Source organism: Ochotona princeps, chromosome 17, assembly GCF_030435755.1.
Source record: "Ochotona princeps isolate mOchPri1 chromosome 17, mOchPri1.hap1, whole genome shotgun sequence".
Lineage (NCBI taxonomy): Eukaryota > Metazoa > Chordata > Mammalia > Lagomorpha > Ochotonidae > Ochotona > Ochotona princeps.
Genome location: NC_080848.1, coordinates 10224230 through 10245469, shown reverse-complemented (window position 1 = coordinate 10245469; position 21240 = coordinate 10224230). Strand labels below are relative to the sequence as shown.

The 21240-nt window shown below is 41.0% G+C and overlaps 1 protein-coding gene and 1 pseudogene across 5 annotated transcripts in view; one reads left to right on the top strand and one right to left on the bottom strand.

Moving 5' to 3' along the window:
• Positions 1 to 21240, top strand: part of HELZ (helicase with zinc finger) — a 142245-nt gene that overhangs the window by 49195 nt on the left and 71810 nt on the right. For 4 of the 5 annotated variants that reach the window (XM_058676247.1, XM_058676246.1, XM_058676248.1 and 1 more), the window contains 5 exons: positions 4531 to 4798; positions 9807 to 10140; positions 10959 to 11089; positions 17190 to 17369; positions 17848 to 17952. In XM_058676247.1, the coding sequence (XP_058532230.1) occupies positions 4531 to 4798; positions 9807 to 10140; positions 10959 to 11089; positions 17190 to 17369; positions 17848 to 17952 (1018 nt within the window). The remainder of the gene's footprint in view (positions 1 to 4530; positions 4799 to 9806; positions 10141 to 10958; positions 11090 to 17189; positions 17370 to 17847; positions 17953 to 21240) is intronic. The other variant, XM_058676249.1, reaches the window with a different exon arrangement.
• On the bottom strand, positions 5538 to 6025 carry LOC105942221 (small ribosomal subunit protein eS25-like; annotated as a pseudogene).

Genomic DNA, 21240 nt, shown 5'->3' with positions numbered 1-21240 from the left:
ATATGGAAATCCTGCAAATTGTTCAGGATATATATGTAACTTTAACTTTGCTTTTTCCAGTTTTTTCCTTGTTGGTGAGATTTAGGTTCAGAAAAAGACACTATGTACTAAGCATTTTTTTTGGACCAAAGATAAGCCTTTCAAAAATGTGTGGCAAAAGCATCTACAGAGAAAGGAAGTTAGTGAGTTTTCCCCTTGATTAGAAAATAAACTACATCATATACTTTGTACCACAACTTTGAGTAATGGAAAACTTGTTCCTGGCAAAATTGATTTGGAATTCTGTTTTGAGTATCTGGAAGCAACATGTTGAAAATTAATTCACATTTAAATCTGAAAGCTTGAGACCATACATTTCTCTACTTTGAGTCTATCAGGTATGTTACATTATTAAAAGTTTGTATGATTTAAAAATTATTCCCAACTGCCAAAGTTGTTGGTGAATTAGACATATTAGATGCTTACATCTATATACTATTATGTAATCAGGCAGTATAAAAATAGATTTTTAAAGGTACTTTGTCATTGGGAGATAAATGCAACTGAGTTTGAAAAAGTTTGAAATAGTCTTGTGTGAATACTCTGTTATTATTGTTATTATTATTATTATTATTATTATTGGTTAGCCTCTGTAAGAGAAACAGAACTGGGTAAAGCCTGGGTAAACAGGGCAATCACCTTGCTTCTCTGCAGTAGTTTTGGGGAAGGGAAGGCTATTGAAATTGACAGCTACAGTGGTAGTAGGATTAACCTAGGGTTTTATTTTATTGTTAATTTGTATAGTCAAAATTTGTGAAGCCACAAATCAAATTATTTCCAAGGAAGAATAAAGTAACGGATTTTGGAACTAGGAGGCATTTCATCTCTTTTTTGAAGTCCTAGATAAAAGCTCCATCTGTTACTTAGTTACAGAGTTAGTGCTGGTCCACTTTCCAGGTCCATTAAAGATAGTTTTTACGTGGGTTGCACTACACACCTCAGAACCAAAGCAAATCACCCTGGAGCAGGGGTGCTTTGTGGCTGGACTTGTTGATATTCTTAGTATGCAAGGGCTGGGGAGGTCAAGAAGGGTATCTTGCCTGTTTTATTCCAGCTTTGAATTTTGAGAGTGACAGCTCTTCCAATTATCTTTAGCTTTTTCTTAAAATTAAAAAAAAATTTAAAAAGATTTATTTACTTATCTGAGAGAGAGGGAGGGATGAAGGGAAGCAGAAAGAGAGGGAGAGGGTCTCCTGTGTGGCTAATGGAGACCCAAACGCTCGAGCCTGCATCTCTTGCTTTTCCCAGGCTGGTAGCAAGGAGCTGGACTGGAAGTGGAGCAGGGGAGGAGGTAGTGGGTCAGCCCTGTCGGGGAAGCTAGTGTTGCAGGCAGCAGCTTTAGCGACTCTGCCACAATGATGGCCCCTTAACATGCATTTATTATACTTTCCGTCTGTCACATTTCATGGTACCAGATACCATAAATTTGTAATTTCTACCAGGTTTGCTTTTTAAATTATTGTTATTACAGGAGTTGATTAGTAAGTCAGCGCTCAACTCTGTCTCAATGGTCTTGTCACTGTTGCACCTAACCTGATCACTTTTCATGTTTCCAAAGCGTTTTTCACTTTAAACTAATCCAGGTTGAAGAAAAATACATACCAAGGACAGATGGTCCCAGGCTGCCCTGAGCAATACCTGTGTCTGGTTAGATGTTAGCAGGTGCCCAGGCACTGTGGGTGACAGCCCTAGGATCCCTATGGGGGACCTCCCCTCTCTTCTGTTCAAAGAATCATGTTTAAGACCCATGACCTTTCAGCTCTTGGAGTTGGGTTGGTCATTCAGCCGGCTGAAGAAATTGCTTTTGACAAATGAGAGGAATGGAGGCGGACATTTAACTCAACTTTGGATGAGTTAGGGAGAGACATGTAGGTTTTTTTGTGTGAGGTGTATTCTGGGCAGCCATTGTCCGTTTACATGTGTGACTATTTGGTGCAGGCTCACTGGGTGGTTCTGGGTAGCCAGTGGCCATTTACATGTGTGACTATTTGGTGCAGGCTCACTGGGTGGTTCTGGGTAGCCAGTGGCCATTTACGTGCGTGACTATTTGGTGCAGGCTCACTGGGTGGTTCTGGGTAGCCAGTGGCCATTTACGTGCGTGACTATTTGGTGCAGGCTCACTGGGTGGTTCTGGGTAGCCAGTGGCCATTTACGTGCGTGACTATTTGGTGCAGGCTCACCGGGGTGGTTCTGGGTAGCCAGTGACCATTTACGTGCGTGACTATTTGGTGCAGGCTCACTGGGTGGTTCTGGGTAGCCAGTGGCCATTTACGTGCGTGACTATTTGGTGCAGGCTCACCGGGGTGGTTCTGGGTAGCCAGTGACCATTTACATGTGTGACTGTTTGGTGCAGGCTCACTGGGTGGTTCTGGGTAGCCAGTGGCCATTTACATGTGTGACTATTTGGTGCAGGCTCACGGGGTGGTTCTCAGGATTCTTTCTGCCATCCCAGGTGTCCCCTTCCTGCACTGCATTTACAGTTAGGAAAAAAAGAAATGAATTAAAACTTAACATTGAGAATTGTTTTGAAGTTGTGCTACCTGCTGAAAATACTTTTCAGAGTTCCATGAATCATGGCATACTGTTGGTCACAGTACTTTTTCTAAAAAACCTAAGGACTTGTAACCTAGAATAGAAAGGCCTTCTGTGTAATTTGATTTGCATATAAAATAGATGCTATAAAAAACTTATCAAAGGGAGATGCTGCTGCTTTAGGTTTGTTATTGCCTTGGCTTAAATATCAGCTAGGAATAACTATTGGCTTTTAAAATGTGTGAATATATTATTGACCTAGGCATAAATAATCGGAACAAATTTAAGTAAAAATTAAAAAATATGAAATAACACCCACCCATAAAAAATAAATATTTTATTGCTACATGCTAAAGAGATCCTTGAACTGTTACATAGTGTTTACTTTTTATTTTCTTTTAAAGGGCTAGTTATTAACTCTCAGTGTAACATTGCTGTTTCTCTTTTTGGCTCTTGAATTAAGGCTGAAAATTGCGTGCATGTTTGCTTTCTTGATGATGATTGGCGTTGTACCTGTAGTGAGGTATCTGTTTTAGGAGTGTCAGTGTTTGTATAATTTCAATATTCTTTCTAACTGTGATCTAGTGAGTGAACGGGCAGGGTGCACCTGTAGATCGATTAGGAACTAGATGTGGTCAGCTTGCTGAGGAAGCCTCTGCTGGTTGAGGCTACTGCAAAAACTGGCCATCAGCCAGTCTTTTGAAAGTACCAGTTGTCAATCAGCAGACCATTTTTATTCTTGATGTAGTTGTGTTTGAGAAATAATGAAACTCATGTGAAAATGCCTTTTGAAGAAACAAAGGTTAGAAATTAAGGATTTTAGGGTTTGAAATTTGATTGTGATTAAGGTACTAGGATAGGACTTTTAGTATTTTTGTGAAACTTCTTTTAGCGAATAACCACACTGACATATTTATATATATGGAACATTTAAACTTTTGCAGAATCGCTCAATAAGCAAGACATGACAGACATGTGTGCTTATTTCAAAGATAGTTTAGGATATCTTCTGTATCTTTGTGCTTTGGAAACTAACTGTTCTTTGTCTGAAAATATTATTTTATGTTCAAATTTTCACCTAAGAAGTGAAGCCATCTTTGCAAACTTGGTATTTTAAAAACTGGGTCTTGGCTTCCTGCGTTGGTCAGGCAACCCTGTGCTTCTTCGGGTGAATGTGCCACCCCGTTCAATGCTGATGTGTGCCATAGGTGTCAGTAGCATGTGCTCACCCAGGGCCCCGAGTTTGTCACCGGAGCTCCCGTACTCTGCTGGGGTTAGACTCCCTTTGTGTCAGGGGTGTCAGAGCTTGAACATTCATTTGGTCTCTCTGCTCTGCTGTCCCTGAGGCTAAAATGGAGTTTTGGAACATGGCATTTGAATGGCATCAAAGCACATTTTCATGAGAAATTTGTAGTGTTGTACATGAATGTTTTCTAGAAGATTTTTGTCTGTAGTAAGTTAACTTTCAGGTGGTTGTCCTTTACCATATAAGGAGAGATTTAACCTTTCCAAGATTTTTGATTTTCTTTGTTTATCATGGTGGAGATACTGTTAGTTGGAGGAGACAAGTGACTGTTATCTAATCAGTTGTATCATATGAGGAATTTATCCTAGCTACCTCGTACAGATTAGGTTTCTCTTGACCAGAATTAAATTTCAAATGTTAACTTGTATTTTTCAAATCTAACTATTTGCTCATTGTCCAAGCCTAATGGAAAAAAATTTCTTACATGGATTGCTATTTTGTTAAAAATACATCAGTACTATACTTAACATGGATACAGTTTTATTGAAACAAACATTTCTGATATGGGAAAAAAAAGTCTGTTGGTGTGTTGTATTATTTTGTTCTTTAAAATTTTAGCTCTGCCATTTAACATTTTCTTATCAAAATTGTGTAAATGTGTGAGAGTTTTAATGTTGTGTTCCTTTATAAATGTGTTCTTTGTTTTCGTTTAGATCTTGAATACCTGATGCATGCAAAACAACAGCTAGTAACCACAGCCAAGCGTTGGGACTCTTCTTCTAAGACTATTATAGATTTTGAACCTAATGAAACTACTGATTTGGAGAAGAGCCTTCTTGTCAGATACCAAATTCCACTGTCCGCTGACCAGCTGTTTACCCAGTCCGTTTTAGACAAGTCATTGACCAAGAGCAACTATCAGTCGCGGCTGCATGACCTTCTTTACATTGAGGAGATAGCCCAGTATAAAGAAGTTAGCAAGTAAGTTCACAGCAGAGACACTTTTCCCCTTTCTTGCTTTTTTAAAATCTCCCTTTTAGGTGGATTTAAAAGATAATTACCTATTCTAGTTTATTTATTTTTTCAACAGATTCTGTATAGTTCTAGATACAATGTTGAGAACATGATATTCCCTTTCCCTGCCTCTCTCTCTCTCTCTCTCTCTCTTTTTTTCCAGTTTCTGAGCTAACATATTTTTAATTGATATTACAGTCACGGCAATGCTTGTAGTAGCATTTTTAATTTTGAAAATTGAAGAGTGCTTAACTCATGACAGGAAGCAAAATGATTATTATTTTGTGGCTTTTATTCTTAAATTAAATATGAGCTTCTTAAGGCAAGAACCGTATTCTGCTCCTCTTGGTATCCCCAATGTATGGTGTATAGTTTTTTCCACGAAACCTTATCATGCATTGCCTGGGGATGGCACTTGGCCTGTGTGTCGTGTGCTGCCACTGGAAAGCTGTGGTCCTGCCCAGGACGGCCGTGCCAATGGCAGTCACTGCAAGTGTGCAGTGAATGTTGGACAGACTTACACAAATGGAAGGAATATGCATCTTGAAAGTTGTTTTAAGAATGAAATAATTTAAATCTTCAGGAAAATTGTTTGGTAATAAAAATGCTTTATAAATGTTTGAACATATTTTACATTTTGCCTATATACCACATGTGAAGATCAAGTGCTTTAAGTAAAAAATTTATCTGTTTAGCGAAAATAGCCTTATAAAGATTGAGCGACAAAATCTAAATGAAACAATTTTATATTTAATGGTACCTTCCTACTTTTTTTATATAATAAGGCTTTATTTTTTCCAAATATACAGTTGATTGGACCCGTTCGTGGATCTTCACCAGCTGCTGGTGCAGCTCTACCCTGGGTGTTTGTAGTGTTAAATTACTTGAACTCTGGGCTTTGAAACCAGTTAGATGACTCCTTTACTCAGGAGCTCCTGCAGGGCTCCAGGCCGGAGACCCATGGGTCTTGAATCTCTCTGAGACCACAGCCAGCATGGTGAACTTTAGCTGGGACTCCTTGCAGAACTTGTCATACGTGGCTTTGTCAAACAGAACCAGGTTGTTGTGCTTGACCTGGACTTTCCCGTTGGACCACTTCTTCCTGGCCTTGCCCCCTAACTTGTTCACCGGGTCCTTATCCTTCCTGGCCGACTTTGTGGTGTCTTTCTTCTTTTTATCATCCTTGGGTGGCATGGTGAGGTGTGGAGAGTGGTGGTGACCACCTAAGCCCTGCAAGAGGTTGGCCACCAAGGGGTACCTTTCTACTTTTTGACGCAGCGTGGCCTAGTGGCTAAGGTCCTCGCCTTGATCCCATATGGCTGCTGGTTCTAATCCCGGCAACTCCACTTCCTCTCTATCTCTCCTCCTCTCAGTGTGTCTGACTTTGTAATGAAAATAAAATAAATCTTTAAAAAAAAAATTGAACTATAATTATGAGATAAGACTAAAATTTTATAAGTACTTTTTTTTAAGTATAGCTAGCCTAACATTTTTTTAATCCAAGCTCTTACTGGTACCTTAAGATTAATATTAATAGATTCTGAACATTTATTGGTCTATTTAGAAAAGAAGTAAAAATTTAAAGATACCTTTTGTTCATTGATTCATGGATTAAATGCAGTTTTGCTTTTTAAAATGTCTTAATATATGTAAAATACGTGTAAAAGTTCCAGAGCCAGAACGCAGGCATTTGGCTTGACTATTACGAGTGTTGGTTAGGATACCCAGGTCCCACAGCTGCGTGTCTGGGTTCGACTCTGACACTGGCACCTGAGCCCAAGTCCAACTTCCTGTCATGTAGGCGCTGAAAAGCAATTGTGGGTTCTGCTAGCCAGGTGGGGGACCTGGAGAAGTTCTTGGGTCACAAGTTTTTGGATGCCTGGGGAGTGAACCAGCAGGTGGGAGCTCTCTGCCTCTCATCGAAAAGAAAATATTTATATATTATACACACACACACACACACACAAATATATGCACACACACATGAAAATTACGGATGCAGTGACTTCTATTATCATGTACATTATTCAGTGTTAATATGCATGTCTGTTATTCACATTATCATATTCCTTTTCCTTGGGAAAGAATACTGTGGTAAATCATAAATATTGAGAAGAAACAGTTTAAAAGCTTGGCAGAATCCTGGAGACTGTTTTGAGCATTGTACTAGAATATGTTGATATGTAGTATCTCTTTAATATAATATTAAAGCTTCCAGGTTATACCTGAGGGAGTGGATGATGTACATCAGGTAAAGCCACCGTTTGGGATGCTGGTTCAATTCCTGGCAACTCTGCAGTTCTGATCCAGCTTCCTGCTAGTGTATGTGGAGGGCAGCAGAGGATAACTCAGTTACATGGGTTCCTGACATCTTTATAGGAGACCCAGACAGAGTTCCTGGCTCATGGCTTCTGCCTGGCCCAGCCCTGACTGTTGCAGCCATTTGGGGCTTGAACCACTGGATGGATGGTATCTCTCTCTTGTATCACTCACATTTGATACAAATGGATAAATCTTCAAGAAGTTAAGAGGTACTAAAAACTCAATAATAATAATAATGTTTTTTGAAAGATTACCTATTTTGTATTTGAAAGGCAGATTTACAGAGAGGAGAGACAGAGATGTTGTACGTGCTGGTCAACTCTCTGAATGGCCACAATGGCTGGAGCTGGGGCAGTCTAAAGCCAGGAGCTCAGAGCCTGTGTGAGTGCAGGGACCCCCGAAACTTAGGTCATCTTTCTCTCTTTTTTTTAAGATTTTATTATTGGAAAGCCGGATATACAGAGAGGAGGAGAGACAGAGAGGAAGATCTTCCATCCAATGATTCACTCCCCAAGTGAGCCACAATGGTCGGTGCGCGCTAATCCGAAGCCGGGAACCTGGAACCTCTTCCGGGTCTCCCACGCGGGTGCAGGGTCCCAAAGCTTTGGGCCGTCCTCGACTGCTTTCCCAGGCCACAAGCAGGGAGCTGGATGGGAAGTGGAGCTTCCGGGATTAGAACCGGCACCCATATGGGATCCCGGGGCGTTCAAGGAGAGGACTTTAGCTGCTTGGCCACACCGCCGGGCCCAGGTCATCTTTCTCTTTCCCAGGCACATTAGAAGGGAACTAGATTGGAAGTGGATCAGCCGGACCTTGAACTGGCACCCATATGGGTTGCTTGCACCGCAGATAGAGGCCTAACCTACTATGCCATAGTGCTGGCCCCGCAAAATGAATAATAAAACAAAACACTTTTTAGGGGCTGTACCAGCATGCCATATCAGAGTGCTGCTTGGAGTCCCAGACGCTCAGCTTCCATTCCAGCTTCCTGTTAGTATGCCTGGGAAGGGGGTCAGATGATGGCCTTAGAAATCAGGCTCCTGTCCCCCTGTGGGACACTCGCATGGAGCTCAAGCTCTTGGCCTAGGCCATTGTGGTCATTGGGGAGGGAACTAATGGATGATTTTTTTTTTCTTTTTCCCATCTCTTCATTTCCTCTGTCACTCTATCAAATAAAATAAGTTTTAAGAAAAAAGGGGAACTTATAATTAAAGGCACTAACACATTTGGATTGTTGTCTTAAAAATACCTTTAAAAATGGAAATTTGGGGGCAGGCAGAGAGAGAGAGAGAGAGAGGTCTGCAAGTGGTGGTGTAGGGAGTAGGTCTGAGGCAGGAAGGCACGTTCAGCTTGTTGCAGTGATCTGTGTTAACTGGCCGAAGATGCAGGTGGGTTAGGAGGAGGAGGAGAAATTGTCAGGGCTTTTGGAACTAATCATACCTGGTGATTATAGGATGAAGAAACCCACGTTGGCGCGGGTTTCTGGCTCGGACAGCAAGGTGGATGATAGTACCATCATTAGCCCTGCACAGTACGTGGAAGATTGGTGTGAGGGTCATGTTGGGGAGATGAGGTGGTGATTCAGCTTCAGCTATAGTGAGTGGGTTTGGAGAGCTAGTCAATACAAGCATCCATTTGACAGTTGGCTTTTAAAGCCTGAGGCAGGAGATTGGCAGGAGGGTAACCTCAGCTGTGGAGAGCAGCAAGGTGTGGCTGGAGCTGTAAATGGTGGTTACTCTTGTCCAGAGGCAGATGCAAACAAGAATATCTCTTTACAGAAGTCGGTGAAAGAGGTGCCTGGTGCTATAGCCTAGTGGCTAAATCCTTGCCTTGTAACTGCTAGGATCCCGTATAGGCACCGATTCTTGTCCTGGCTGCTTCACTTTCCACCCAGCTTCCTGTTTGTGGCCTGGGAAAGCAGTGGAAGATGGCCCAAAGCCTTGGGACCCTGCACCCACGTGGGAGACCCAGAAGAAGCTTCAGGCTTGCGGAGTAAACCAGCAACCAGAAGATCTTTCTCTCTGTTTCTCCTTCTCTCTGTATATCTGACTTTCCAATAAAAAAAAAAATATATATATATATATATACACACACACACACACACACACACACACACACATATATTTATATATATATATTTTAAAGAGAGGAGTTGTTTGGGGGAAAATGGATGAAATCAACTTTAGCCACAAAGATCCTTTGTAAATCAAGAATGCAGTTGTAGTAAGTCCCCTCTGAAGAAGGTTCTATTTTGGTTTAAGCTTTTAAATTGTTAGTTATTTGGAAGGTAGACAGAAGCAGACACAGGGAGAGGTCTTTCCCCTGTGGCTTTTGTCCTCAGATGCACAGCAGAATAGGCTGTGCCAGGCCAAAACCAGGAGCTTAGAACTAGGTCTCCCTTGGCAGGGGAAGATACCCAAGAACTTGAACCCTCACTGCTGTGTTCCAGGGTCTGTAGGTTTTATCTGAAAGCTGCAGTCGGCAGTGATGTCAGGTATGATATGGAATTGTGGGTATCCCACATGACGTCAACAGTGTATAACTGAGAAGTTTTAATTTGTGGTATGTTCATGTTTGATTCATTTTGTTCTACCTGTCTGGTTTTATGTTTTTGCTGTATAATATTCAAACTAAGTTTCTACTTCTGATGTAGGTTCAACCTTAAAGTGCAATTGCAGATTCTAGCAAGCTTCATGCTCACTGGAGTTTCTGGAGGGGCAAAGTATGCTCAGAATGGACAACTTTTTGGTCGTTTTAAGCTTACTGAGACACTTTCTGAAGATACTTTGGCTGGACGACTGGTGATGACCAAAGTCAATGCTGTGTATTTGTTACCAGTCCCTAAAGAGAAGTTAGTACAGACCCAGGGAACCAAAGAGAAAGTTTTTGAAGCTACTATTGAAGAGAAAACAAAAGAATATATATTTTTAAGGATATCCAGGGAATGCTGTGAAGAACTTCACCTTCGGCCTGATTGTGATACGCAGGTATGTTTGAAGGCAGCAGCCTAATCCTGCTCGCTTAGGTCTCCTGGTCGGCGGAAGAGCCTGCTCGGAGCTACCGGCCTTCCAGCAGAGCCACAGCTTACTGACTTTAAAGTCTTACATTTTTGTGTTGACAGTTGGAACTCTTGTAACTCTTGAAGAAAATAGTTTTAAGTAGCATGCGAGTGTTCTGGATTTATGTAAGGTTAAGATTTTTGATAGGGCATTAAATCAGCAATGGAAAAGTACATGAAGGTGAACTATGTTAAGCTACCTCCTGGAGGTACATCTGTCTTCTGTACTTGTGTATGCCCCGTTCTCTCTGTGTGAGTTTTTAGGCGAATCCTAATTGAATCTGCCATTTTTACTAGGAAGCTAAGCTGTTTTCCTTCTAAATGTAAACTTTGGTGAATATGGTTCATTCATAATACACTGGCATAGTGCCAGGGGACTGATTATCACTTAAGATGTGACGCTTTGCCACATTCTCTTGATTGGTTTCAAGTGTCTTCTTCAACGAAATGGTACAACCAGAGAGCTTTTATCTAGAGGTTCATTTGCAAATGCTTCAGTTTTGTAATATGTAAAATGAAATTAATAATAGTGGTTACATCATCAGTATTATTAAATGAGATGATCTGTGCAAAATACTCCAGTCTCAGTGCTAAATAAATATTTATAGAAATTATTGTTAGCATATGATTAAAGCACCTATAAAATTGTAAAGGCAAATGTTTGTTTTTACAAAGTATTTTAGTGAATTGCCAGCATTAATATTTGCTTTAAAACTTTTTGAATTTGGAATGTATTTTGTGTTACAGGTTGAACTTCAGTTTCAGTTAAATCGATTACCCCTCTGTGAGATGCATTATGCACTAGATAGGATCAAGGACAATGGGGTTTTGTTTCCAGACATCAGTATGACTCCTACCATACCATGGAGTCCCAACAGGTAAAGCAAGGAGATGCGTTATTAAAGGAAGTTATTGTTTACACTGAAATTGACTACATCAGGTCATCAAGCATGCTTTTATTAGGAAAGTTTGCCCACATTCTTCAGGGACATTTTATTAGTTAGAATACAACAGGAAAAGGATGCTTTGAATGAAACTTCTGAGATTCATCATCTGTTCTGGCTTTCTCAGAATCTGTAAGTTGTGTTGCTTTTCTCAATAGCTCTAGGTTATTAGGCTGCCAAGCAATTTAGAGCTGTTTCCAAGGCGACGTTGAATGGGAAAGTTAGGGCCCCTTGGAAGTGGTGTAAATAGTTTGTTTCAAATAATTTTTAAATGTAGTAGACATTTTAGTAACCGAATAAAATGGAACAAGGTGGTAGAGGCCCTTCCTTCACAAAATGCTGTCAGCTTAAAAGTTTCAAAAATGTGCTGCTTGATTCTTCTTTGGCACATCTTTATGTTGATGGTTTTATTTTGTTTCAAGGATAGAAGAAAGTGGTCGTGGCGTGGCTGCATCTTTCTACCTTCACTGGGTGGTACCCCTTGGATAGCTCGTGACATCCTTTTCTTTCTCTTTTTTTTTCTTTTTTAATCTTAATGTCTCATCAAAATGGAAATTTATCATTTGTGTCAGTCCAAGCACAGTGGGGTGGCCCCTGACCCATGACTGATGGAAGCTGTAGTTTCTTTAGTATGTGGTTTCCAGCGTCACTCTGGGAGTTGATATCTAGCTGGCCAACAGAGAAACAATGAACATGACATGTCCTGTGGGAAATCTTTGTGGGCCAGCCTGCAAGTGAAATGTATCATTTCCCACCACTTTCCATTTTTGTGGTCCTAAAAACAGAACAAACCAAAATATGTGTTGCAACGCAAAAGCCAAATCATTTCTCTTGTTTTTTGCTTACCATCACTGCCCTGTCTTCTTACTGCCCTAAAAGGGTGTAGTCTACATATTTCCAGACTTTTTCTATGTTATGTAATTTCTGCTTTCCACTTATTCTCTTGAAAGTGATCTGTGTACCACATTTTGTGAAAACCCCATCATATCTCGGTTCTCATTTGAGTTGTTTTCTGTGCATCCCTGTCTTTTTTGCACTGTGATCCAGACAGCGTCTCGTTTAGACCCGAACTGTCTCAGGAACCTTCTAGTTGGTCTTGTGTCTGTGTTCTCGTGTCCAACCCACGTATTTCTTCCAGAGTTCAGTTTTCTGAAACAGTGATGTTATTTCACTGCTTACAAATTTCTCAAAGCTTCTTTTTCTCAATCTGGAGGTAACATCTGACTAGCCCAGTTGTGGTTGGACTTCTTTGTCCTCTTCAACAGTACCTTTCAGAGGAATTTTTACTTTTTGCTGCTTGGCACTGTCTTTGTTCTTCTGTGCCCCATGTTCTAGGCATATCTAGCTGCCTTGAAGTTTAATTTTTTCTAAATATATTCACCTCCCCCTTTTGAATTTTTAAATATTTATCTATTTATTTGAAGAGCAACAGTGACGGAGAGATAGCGGTATCTTCATCCACTGGTTCACTGCCCAGATGGCCAAGTCTGGGCCAGGCTGAATCCAGGAACCAGGAAACGTCATCCAGTCTCCCTTGGAGATGGCAGGGACACATACTCTTGGACCATCTTCTGATGGCCTTCCCAGGCCATTGGCATGGAGCTGGGTTGGAATGCAACAGCTGGGACTTGAGCAGTGCTCGTGTAGAATGCCACCATTGCAGGCAGCAATTTCATTTGCTGTGCCAGTGCACCAATCCCTTTCTCATTGAAAACAACAAAAACTTCAAAGAATTGGGATAAAATCCAAAAAACATAAAAAGTGCTATCTTAAGTGTTTTAAATGTGCAGTTCAGTAGTATTAAATATAATAAGCTTGAAGAGACGTTACAATGTGCAACTAATCTCCCAGTTTTTTTCATTTTGCCAAACCCTCTCATCTTGCAGTGATTTCCTCCTGAAAGTAGTCTTTGAGTGTTAGTCGCTGAAGACCCTCCTGTCTCTGAGGGTTTAGTTCAGCTCAGGTGTTCTCCTTCACGTACATCATACTGACCCTTCGCTTCTGTGGTGCCGCAGGTGCTTGTCGAGTGCCTGCCGTGTCCTACGCTTGTTCGGTTCTGGGCTCCTGGCTTGGACCTGGCCCAGCCTTGGCTGCTGCAGGCATGTGTAGAGTGAATCCGTGGAGAGAAGATCTCTGTGTCTCTTAGTCTCTCACCTCTGACTCTCATCTCTCTCTCTGCTTTTCCAATGCCACAAATTAATATATATATATTTAAGTGAAAGGAAATGTAGGTATTTGAATATTCTAAGAAACCATTAGCGATTTAAAGTCTTTTTTTAATAATATGAGTGAGGGTATATAAATGAACTTGGGGAAATTGTTCTCGAGCATTAAGTCTGTAAATTAATTATAACATTAGACCAGGGGAAACAAGGACTTTTAATTAATTTCATTCAGGGAATAAACATTTTCATTTTATTTTACTTGGAATAAGCTTGAAGAGATTTTTTCCTATTTTAAATCCCGAAAATCAGAAATGCCTCTAAGCATGTCTGTTACAAATCTTCTGTCCTTTATTAAGCAGATCAATGTGATACACACTTAGAACTTAAAAAAAAGTTTATTGACTTTCTGTAAATGTTCTTTTGAGATGATGGGCATTGATAATTTCTGATTTGCTCTGTAGCATTTATTTACATTGAAACATTTGACAAAGAATGGGCTGTGCATTTGTCAATCTCTAAGATTTGTATTTCATTCTCAAATTCATTAAGGTCTCCAGATTTGAAAGATTTCAGAATTTGTAAAGGCCTTCTATTTTGGGGGCCTTGTCTGTCGTGCTGGCATCCAAGATGGGCACTCATTCACGTCCCGGCTGCCCGACTTCTGATAGAGCTCGCTGCTTGTGGCCAGGGAAAGCAGTGGAGGACGGCCATGTGCTTGGGCTCCTGAGCCCACATGGGAGACCCGGAAGAAGCTCCTTGCTCCTGGCTTTGGGTCTGCTCAGTTCCAACCATTGTGGCTATTTGGGTTGTGAAGCAGTGGATGGAAGATCTCCCATTGTTACTCCTTCTCTAACTCTTCCTTTCAAATAAAAAAATTTAAAACACGAAGCTTTTTAAAAAAGCTTTTTATTTTTCGGAAGTGTCTACTATTCCAATAATTTCATTTTTCTGAAATCCTCAGAAAATATTGTAATGGAAGCTAACACAAACTGAGATTTTACTGCTCAGTTATTTTTCTAAGCAGCATAGCATATCTTACCTCATTTGATCTTTACGTCTGATGTAAGCAGCATTATCTCTAGGCAGATCAAGGCACCAGTGGGAGCGTGGGAGCTGATAGCTGTGGTAGGTAGAGATGCGGATGCGAGTGGCGGTTTACTGAGCTGACTGTGGCTTAAGGAAGTAGAGTGACAGGCCCAGAGGCAAGTGGTCCCGGCACGTTCAGGGGCTCAGAGGCCATCAAGGACATGTGTGTGGTTCTCTCTTGGCTTACCACCGTGTGCTGGCTGCAATTTATATGCCATCAGTACTTTACAGGCAGAGCTGATGGGCAAAGGGAGTGACCCGGAAGGGCTTTTGTTTAGTGTTTGAAAAATTACAACCTGTGAGGCTCTGTTTCCATTTCACGAGGCATAGAAACCCTTCCCAGCAACTTTTTCCTGCATCTAATTGCCGGCCACTGTGTTTCCGGCCCAGGGAGCTATGAGGTGGAGTTTTCCAGCTCGTGAGGCTCAGCAGCAGAGGGGGGCTGTGAATGGCTTGGGGCAGCCATCCCACAGTGTCTGCCTTGATGCCGAAGTCCGGCTTCACTGATCCCCGAAGACAGGCTCCTCACACCGAGGGGGTGGAATGCTGCTGGCCCGGCAGAGGGAGGAGTGAGGCACCTCATTCGTGCAGAGGGACGAAGGCAAACGCTTAGGGCAGAGGAACCTGCCTGCTAGAATGCTAGTATCACTGCTCACAGCGGTTTTTGTTTTTTAAACCTTAAATGTTTGTAATTTCAGGAAAATAAGTCCTGGCATATTTGTGTATTCAAAGTCGAAACAGACTTTGGAGGAAACACTAACATTCCTCAGGAGAATTTTTTTGGTTTGAGATTATCTGAAATAATATAACGTTAATTAAAGAAACACACACACAGTGTTCAGATTTTCCATAAATAACTAGCTGCTGATTTAAGTCAAGCATCACAGAAATGGAATTTTCCTGTCAACATTCTGTCCTATTTCAGGATTAATTTGCGGGCACTTTGATTGCAAATTTTTTAAGGGTCTCTTTATACACCCTTCCTATTTTGGTTCACATCTGTCTCATTTTTACCATACTTGTTGCAGAATTTAGCATTTTAATTGCAGTTACGAGGATGCTGTTGATTCTCCACTCGGTTTGATCTGTCTCGGCATCTGCTGCCCATTTAAATCCTGAGAACATCGTCGAGCCGTAGAAGGGCCACTAGTGAGATGGATCCAGTTACAGGAGCCAGCTGTGTCTCTGGTACAGGTGTGCCTGTCTGGAAAATAGCCGTGATAGCTGCAAGAACACTAGCAAACTTCTCATGCTATTAGGCATTTCAGTCCTTTTTTTTTTTTCTTTTTAATATTTTTAAAAAAGATTTATGCATTTTTATTTGAAAGGTGGAGTTACAGAGAGAAGGAAAAACAAGGCAGAGAGCATGAGAGATTGGTCTTGAATCCACTGCTTCACTCCCCAAATGGCTGCAATGCCAGAGCTCAACCGATGTCAAACTGCTTCCTCCGGATGTCCCGCATGGGTGCAGGGGCCCAAGGACCTCTGCCATCCACTGCTGCTTTCCCGGGCAGTCTACGGGGCCGGATTGGAAGTGAGCAGGATTGATCTACTACACCACTGTACTGGCCCCTGAAAGATTGATTTTCCTTACTTATGTTAAACACAGAGGAAGAGGGAAAGGTCTTCTGTCTGCTGGTTCAGTCATATAGCTGCAACAAGGTCTGGGCAGGCCCAAGGGAGGAGCCAGGTGCGCCTCCTGGTCTCATGTTTGTGAAAGGACCCAAGTGCTTAAGCCATCTGCAGCTGCTTTTCCTGGTGCCTCGGGAGGAAGCTGGATAGGAATTCAAGGAGTCGGGACCTGAAGTGGTTTAGGGGATGCTGGTGTGACAAGTGGCAGCGTAGTTCACTGAGCACTAACATCAGCCCTCTTGACAGTCTAAAAGAAACCCAGAATTGCTGTTCTCAAAATTAAGGTCCTTTAAGTTCCCAAGGCTTTGAGGCATCCTCAGCTGCTTTCCTAGGCCATAAGCAGGGAGATGGATGGGAAACGGGGCTGCTGGGATTAGAACTGGCACCCATATGGGATTCTGGTGCTTGCAAGGCAAGGACTTTAGCCACTAGGCTACTGTGCTAGGTCCTATTCTCCCCCGCCCTTTTTTTTTTTTTTAATTTTACAACATTTATTTACTTGGGAGTAGGAGTTACAGAGAGAGCTTCCTTCCACTAGTTCTTTTCCCACATGGTCACAATGGCCAGTGTTGGACCAGAACAAACCCAGGAACCGGAGTTTTATTTAGGTATCCCATTGAGTATCAGGGGCCTAAACACTTGGGCCATCTTCCCCTGCCTTTCCCAGGCTGTTAACAGGTTGCTAAGTCAGATTGAAAGCAGGCAGCACAGGATGCCACGTGCGATGCCGATGCTGCAGGCAGTACCAGGGTCAGCCACCCAAATGTGATATTTGTTAGCCAGGGACTTGTAGGTTTTCTGATTCCTTTTTAACAAAGGGAAATTGCATTTTTGAAATGCTGCCATTACTTCTGAACTAGTTATCAAAAAACTAGAAGTTTGTGGTGTCTTTAAACTAGTTATCCAGTCTTTTTGTACTTATATGAAGAAGATAAGTAAACGGTTTTGATTTACATGGTAAAACACTGTGCACTGATTCTGTTGGGTTATTTTCCAAAACATGGTTTTCAGTAAGCCTTGAATGTTACAGATGGGATGTCATCTTAGTAGTTTTTCATAGTTCTATGAAGTGTAGAATACTAGTGTATCATGTCTGTTCATTAATAAGATGCACATATTAAAAAAAACCCTTAATTTCCTATTTTCCATAGACAATGGGATGAGCAGTTGGATCCTCGACTTAATGCAAAACAGAAAGAGGCTGTTCTGGCCATCACCACTCCACTTTCAATACAGCTGCCGCCTGTCCTAATCATCGGACCCTATGGGACGGGCAAAACCTTCACCCTCGCTCAGGCCGTCAAGCACATACTGCAGCAGCCAGAGACCAGGTGAGGCTGGCGTGTGTGCTCCAGGCTCAGCACAGGCGCTGTCCGGGTCCTGTTATAAGTACAGACTGTGCTTCTCACATTTAACAGAAGAGGGGGGGGGAAAGGAGAATAAGAAAGAAGTCTAAACCCCAAAGCGCTAGAGTGCGAATTCTGCTAAAAACATACTGTTGTAAAAATTGGCGAGAGAGACTATGATAGTTTTTAAAGAGCCGCCGAAACTTCAGGTCTGTGATACACATTAGAACCAAAAGAGTTGGGCTTCTATGTGATAAACTTAAAAGTTACTTAGGAGAGCTTCCCTTAGAGCATTAAGAGTAATGTAATTCCCTACAGGTATCACTGAATGGTCTTGGAGGTTACTGAGAAGATTGAGGGAAATGTTTTATCTTAAGATGGCCACTGCTTTTTTTTTTCAATGTTGTACTGCTTGAATAGTTTTGTGTTTTATCATTCTTTTTATTTGCACCATTTATTTCAGCAGGATTCTCATTTGCACCCATTCTAATAGTGCTGCTGATCTCTACATAAAGGATTATTTACATCCATATGTAGAAGCAGGCAATCCCCAGGCAAGACCTCTCAGGTATTTCCTCAAGGCTTATTGTGTTTCTGGGTCATACTTTATTATTCTTAAGAAAAGGTGTCTATAAAGGTTTTAATAACTGGAAATTCCAAAATTTTTCACTGTACATTGGCATTTAGAGATTGTGTCTTTTGAAGAAACTTAAATTCATGAAATACATAAAATTCTTTTCTTGAAGAAATCATTTAAATTTAAGAAATACATAAAATTCATTTCTTAAACATTAAGTAAAGAAAAAGACATCCTTTTTTAAGTTTTGTGTATAAATACGTTGTTATAACCTGAATAGATTTTGGTATGCATCTCTAAAAGCTAGCATGATAAAATATTGGAAACATGGTTAACTTAGACTTCATTATGATTTTAGTATATTTTGCATGGCAGAGTAGTCATGCAATGAGAATTCTTTCTGGAAACAAAACTTTGGCTGAGACTATGTGTGTTACTTCATGGACGCTTCATGTTAGAGGATTGTGAAACATTGAAATGATATCTATAACAAAATGTCACTGGGATATACAACATTTTGCTACCATTTAAGAGACATAGTATAGTATCACAGAAAATTTTAGGATGCTAAAGTTCTGAGTATATATGAATATAGAACATGCTTAAAAACAGGAGTATAGGGGAATAAAAATCCTTTTCTTCAGAAAACAGAAAGAATTATTAAATGGTCTTTTATTATGCCATTTGCTTTCATTTTGTTATATGAATTAATGTTTAGTTTTGCCATTTTACAAACTAATGTATCATGCCTAGATTATTCAGAACAGTTATTGCTGACAAATTAATATCTGACCACACTTTTAAACTGTGATTCGCTAACTTTTTTAGGTGTAAAACAATGACATTATGCTATCTAATTATTTAGTAACTGTAGCCTAAGCCATTTGAGTGGTTTTGAGATTGCATTTCTAGGAAAACAAGAGAAACAGTGCTCTTAGCCTGTTGACATAGGTTTTATGTCATAATTTCTTTTCATTCTGGACAACAAATTAAAATCGAAATGATTATTTTAAGTAGAAACTTGTTATATTCAATAAGAAAATATAAATGTGTATATAATCACTGCAAATGAAAATGTGGTATTTATTGAATGATAAATTCGTCAATAGCCAGTTTGTTTCAGATTCTAGTCTTTTTTTTTTTTTAGCTTCTAAGTAAAGCTGAATGGTGACATTGCTGTGAGTGTTCTGTTTGCTGTTACTTTAGGTAGTGTGTGTGTGTGTGTGTGTGTGTGCGCGCTGTGTGAAGCCAGGTAGTTGCTGTTGTGGTATTCTTGGCTTGGAGACAGGGACAGATCCATCAACTCTGGGGCAGCTTCACTTTGGTCATTTGATATTTGTTGTTTCTGGACATTGGAATCTGTGATGTTGTTGGATGACATCTAGTGTTCTGTAAGTTAAACTATCCTTTGGACTCTTGCTTGTCTAATATGTAGAATAAGAATATTCCAAGAGGCTGTGTGAATGGTTGGGGAGTCGAGAGCTCCAGAAACTTGCGCTGTAGCAGGAAATCCCAGCTTCCTGTAAGTCTTGAGGGCAGTTCATTCCAAGAGGAGAAAAAATAAATATATGCAAATACAGGTGTAATTTCACTTAGTAAATGGGGTGAGAAGAAAAATCTGAACTTCCCCAAATATTTTCTTTGTCCAGCCTTATTTTGCAATGTAGCTTACCTTTTTGGAAAAGACTAATTGCAAATGTATTTCTTAGTAAAATTAAGGTATTGAATTGCTAGGATTTATTATACCATCTATCATTATATCAACTCACTAATTTATAACCTAGAGACAATTAGCTCGACTGAGAACTGTGTGGAAAGCAGCTTTGTCTGCAATCTTGGCAGGATTCAGGGGAAGGAGCAGCAGAGGGCGCCAGGTGTCTGTGGACTTGGCTCTGGACACAGCATCCAGTGCCTGAGGCTGATGAGGGCTGTGCTGCCTTGCAGCCAGCCTGCAGGTGGGCCAGGCCCTGCAAAGGAGAGGGGGTGTGGAAATTGTCTTCAACAGTATGCACTAAGTACAGTAGTGAATAGGCTTCAGTGTACATGTTTATGATTACAATTTCTAAAATTCTTTTAGTTGCCAGGAGTTGAGCTGAGCTTACAGTATTTGGGGATAGAGGTTTTAGAAACCATTTTAGGTTTATTTTCAGTTTTTACTAAAAAACTGAATTGTAAGATTTAAAGATGAAATGGAAGGGGAAACAGTGTCTGTGAAGCTCAGTATCTGGTTCTGGCAAAACCAAGACAGAGCAGTGAGGCCATCTGTGTGGAAAGCGTGCCTGGGCTGTGCGTGGGCACACGGCAGGTGTTTACCGTTTTGTGTAGGGCATTAAAGAATCGAATTCTCCTCTAGGATTAGGTCTTCCGAGTCTTAGTATCCAATGTAATAATATTTGGGGAGGGGTTGATTATTTCGAGAATTCAATATATGAAGAAAGCTTCCTTGCATTAAAATCACATTTTGTCAGAGTGTCTCCTAAGAATCATAATTTGCCTGGATATGTGGATTGGTTTGTTTCTAGAAAATGTGTAAATGACTCAATTTACAATGATGTCCTTATAAGCTTGAAAGTATGATTTGCCACCATCAATTCTCTGGCTTTGAGAAATGTTAGGAAAGTATGTGAGGTTTTTTTTTTTTTTTTTTTTAAGAGATTTGTGAATTTTGATTTAATTGAATGAATGACAAAGAGAAACAGGGAGATTGGTCTTCCACTCACTGTTTCACTCTTGGAATGATGGAAACGGCTAGGATTGGACCAAGCTGACGCTAGGAGCCGGGCACTCCTTCTAAATCTTCCCCCATGTGTAGCAGGGACTTAGGTACTTGAGCCACTATCTACTGCTTCCCAGGCACATCAGTAGGGAGCTGGACTGGAAGACTAGCTGGAATTCCAACTGGTGCTCCAGTACGGATGTAGAGATGCAGGAGACAGTGAGTGTTGCATGGAACAATTACGAAACTGGATGGTGCTTTCCACCTTCCCTTGTGACACAGAAGTTGTTTATCCCCCTTGGTTGGATGGAGAGCAGGCTGTGTTGACTGGTTAGAGGCGTGACTAGCAGGTTAGAAATGGAGAGTCAAAATGGATACTACTACTACTTTAAAAAAAGATTTTTTGAAGGGTTGAGTAAAAGAGGGTGAGAAATCTTCCACCTCCTGGTTCACTCTAGAAATGGCCCTACCCTAAGACTGGACCACGGCCAAGAACTTGGGCCCCAGGACTTGTACCGTTCCCCCGGAGCCTTCCCCGGCACATTGGGTGGAGCTGAGTGAGA